The 2,583-nt window shown below is 40.2% G+C and overlaps 1 protein-coding gene across 1 annotated transcript; it reads right to left on the bottom strand.

Annotated features, from left to right (window-relative positions):
• Positions 1-605: 605 nt before the first annotated feature.
• On the bottom strand, positions 606-1,928 carry LOC116050240 (trace amine-associated receptor 13c-like). Its single transcript, XM_031300221.1, has 2 exons — positions 1,762-1,928; positions 606-1,425 (listed from the first exon to the last, which is right to left on the bottom strand). Exons 1-2 carry the CDS (start codon positions 1,926-1,928, stop codon positions 606-608), a joined length of 987 nt encoding a protein of 328 aa, XP_031156081.1.
• Between the last annotated feature and the right edge of the window lie 655 nt (positions 1,929-2,583).

The following is a 2,583-nucleotide window of genomic DNA, read 5'->3' on the forward strand; positions in this document are numbered from 1 at the left end:
TGTTGTTTAACTTCTTGCCTAAAAAGACTTCTTAGTGCTTAAAAGAACTTGTGTCAAAGAGACAAGACATTTTATACTGGAATCAAATATGAATGGCACTTAAATGAAATGATTAAAACAACTTTTGTTCCTAAACTGAAAGGGAAGATGATGTTGTTGTGCTGACAGTTTTATCAGAAAAACAACAGCTGATGTTTTTCTATACTGAATACATATATATACATGAAAGTGGTGCTGTTTAGGAGAGTATTTTGTTGTTGTGTAGGGTTAAAATATTTCCTATCACAACGAAAGAAAGGTTCCCTGGGAACAAAGGACTCTTCATAAGTTTCATACATGTGTGAATTTAAAGCTTGCATTAAACTGGGTGATTACCTAGAAACAGTATATGGTGCTTATGACTTTTTCTTTAAATGCAGCAGCATCAGAGAGATAGAATACACAACAAGATAAAGCTGAAGCACAGTCCTTTCAATTGTTGATCATACACAATTTAAACGTAAAGATGGAAAAGCATATCTTCACTTTCTGTATTTGATATCTCACTCACTGAACAGCAGGAACATATTCATTAAATCCTTAGACCAAGTCTGATCTCAGCCTCTCTACAGCATGTTGGTCTCAGAGGAGCCAGGCTGCAGTATCTGAAGAGTAACAATGAGTTTAACTGATTTTCTAAACCAGGGGTAAAACAAGGCATACATAACAGGGTTTAGACAAGAGTTAAAGTAATACAGATATATTACAAAGGATGCAGATAAGGCACTGAGCAAGTTGTCTCCTGCAAAAAAGAAACAGTAATATGGGCAGAAACACATTAGAAACACAACTACAAGAACACCAAGATTCCTGGCTGCTTTCAGCTCTGATTTCTTTGCCTTTGGAGTCACTGAAAGCTGGAGTGTGACAGCTGTAATGTGAGAGCGCATGGCACGAGCCTGAGACACAGCCACGGCAAATATTCTCAGATACAGAGCTACAATGACAGTAACTGGAACAATAAAGATCAAAACCAGATCAACAACTTCTGGAATATAGTTTGAGTACATCACACACTCTCCGTAGCAGGAATTACTCCTTCCTATATCATATATCGTGTCATGATTTACAAAAATAAAGCAGTAGAAAAAAGAACAGAGCCAACATAGACAAACAACGATTTTAACTCTCCTCCCGGTGACTTTAGTGGTGTAATGCAGAGGGTCACAAATAGCCACATAACGGTCAACTGATATGAGCACTATGTCAACTACTGAGGCTACTGTAATGATGATTCCAATAAAAGGATACATAGAACACACAAGGTCACCAAAATACCAGCAGGATGTTGTTCGTAGAATTTCTACAGGCATCAGCAGGAGACCCACTAGAAAGTCTGAGACAGCCAGAGAGAGGAGGAGGAAGTTGGTGGGTGTGTGGAGCTGCCTGGACGGAAAGAAAAAAGTACCATTAAACCAACAAGAATGACAAAACAACTAAAACCAGTATTAAAAATCATAAATAAAAATGCATATGAGTTTGAACATTTTCCAATCCACCACATCTGACAGTTAAAATGACTTGGTTGAGGTCATGGTGGAGAGAAAGCAATGCTTAGTATTGGTAACAGATTAGACATGAAGAACAGTCTCTGGTATTAGAGTCAGACATTTGGAGCAACATTATTCAGTAGTAGCTCAAAGATCTAAATGTACAGCAGCTGTTCACATTTCAGTACAAGTTACAAATCCTGTAGAGAGAAGCAAAAACGTTAACATCTACCTGAAGTGGGAGATAGAGATGATGATGAGCAGGTTGAGAGCCACAGTGATCGGAGAGATGGAGTACAGCACAATGGTAACTGTCTCGGGCCAAGGAGACAAGGGCTTCCTGCAGGAGGTGTTTGGGAACTGTGGAAAGCAGAGCTGGGCTCCATCCTCAACCTCCATCTGCAGAGATCTGCAGATAGCTGCAGCTCTGGCAGCTTTCTGAACAAACCTGAGTCATGTAACTGAATTATCTCTCTCACATTCTCTTCGTCCCCTCCTCTTTCTCAGTCCCTGTTTGACGCTGATGCCCCTCCTCCCTCACTCTGCACATCCCACCATCATCTTCATCACTTTCTCTGCAACCCTGATTCTCCCAATGTCTCTCTATCCAGTCTCTCCATTGTTATTCTTTACCCTTGTTTCCTTTGTCCTATTAATGTCCTACACATTCCATGTAAAGTTACTAAAACAGTAGTCTCACATTGCCAGCTCTATCTCTACAGCCCTGTGGAGTAAGGTCTGGCTACACCACTGATACATTCTTGGGTAAGAAAAAAAACGCTCTGGGTTCTTTGCATTTCTTTAAACCACGCACAATTGTTTCAGAAGGCCCTAAGCTCTGGATGCAGCGATGGTGGATTTGGTGAAACATTTGCATCCCGGAAAAGAAAATGCCACTTACAATGTTAAATGAAGATTACTGTTCACACAATACAGTAATGTGCGCTATTTAAATTAGCAGGACACATGGTTAAACGTTATTTGCGCTTACCAGAGTATCACCCTGCGTACTTTTTCCGTAGCAATACCACCAATCGGCACGGAGATCCATGTT

The sequence above is a fragment of the Sander lucioperca genome, chromosome 8, assembly GCF_008315115.2.
Source record: "Sander lucioperca isolate FBNREF2018 chromosome 8, SLUC_FBN_1.2, whole genome shotgun sequence".
Lineage (NCBI taxonomy): Eukaryota > Metazoa > Chordata > Actinopteri > Perciformes > Percidae > Sander > Sander lucioperca.

What these genes read in the sequence shown, in the direction of transcription:
- LOC116050240 (XM_031300221.1), bottom strand. Translation starts at nt 1,928, where the DNA reads ATGGAGGTTGAGGATGGAGCCCAGCTCTGCTTTCCACAGTTCCCAAAC. An exon ending in ATCTCTATCTCCCACTTCAG is followed by an intron (nt 1,426 to 1,761) that starts GTAGATGTTAAC and finishes CTTTCCGTCCAG; the next exon opens with GCAGCTCCACACACCCACCA.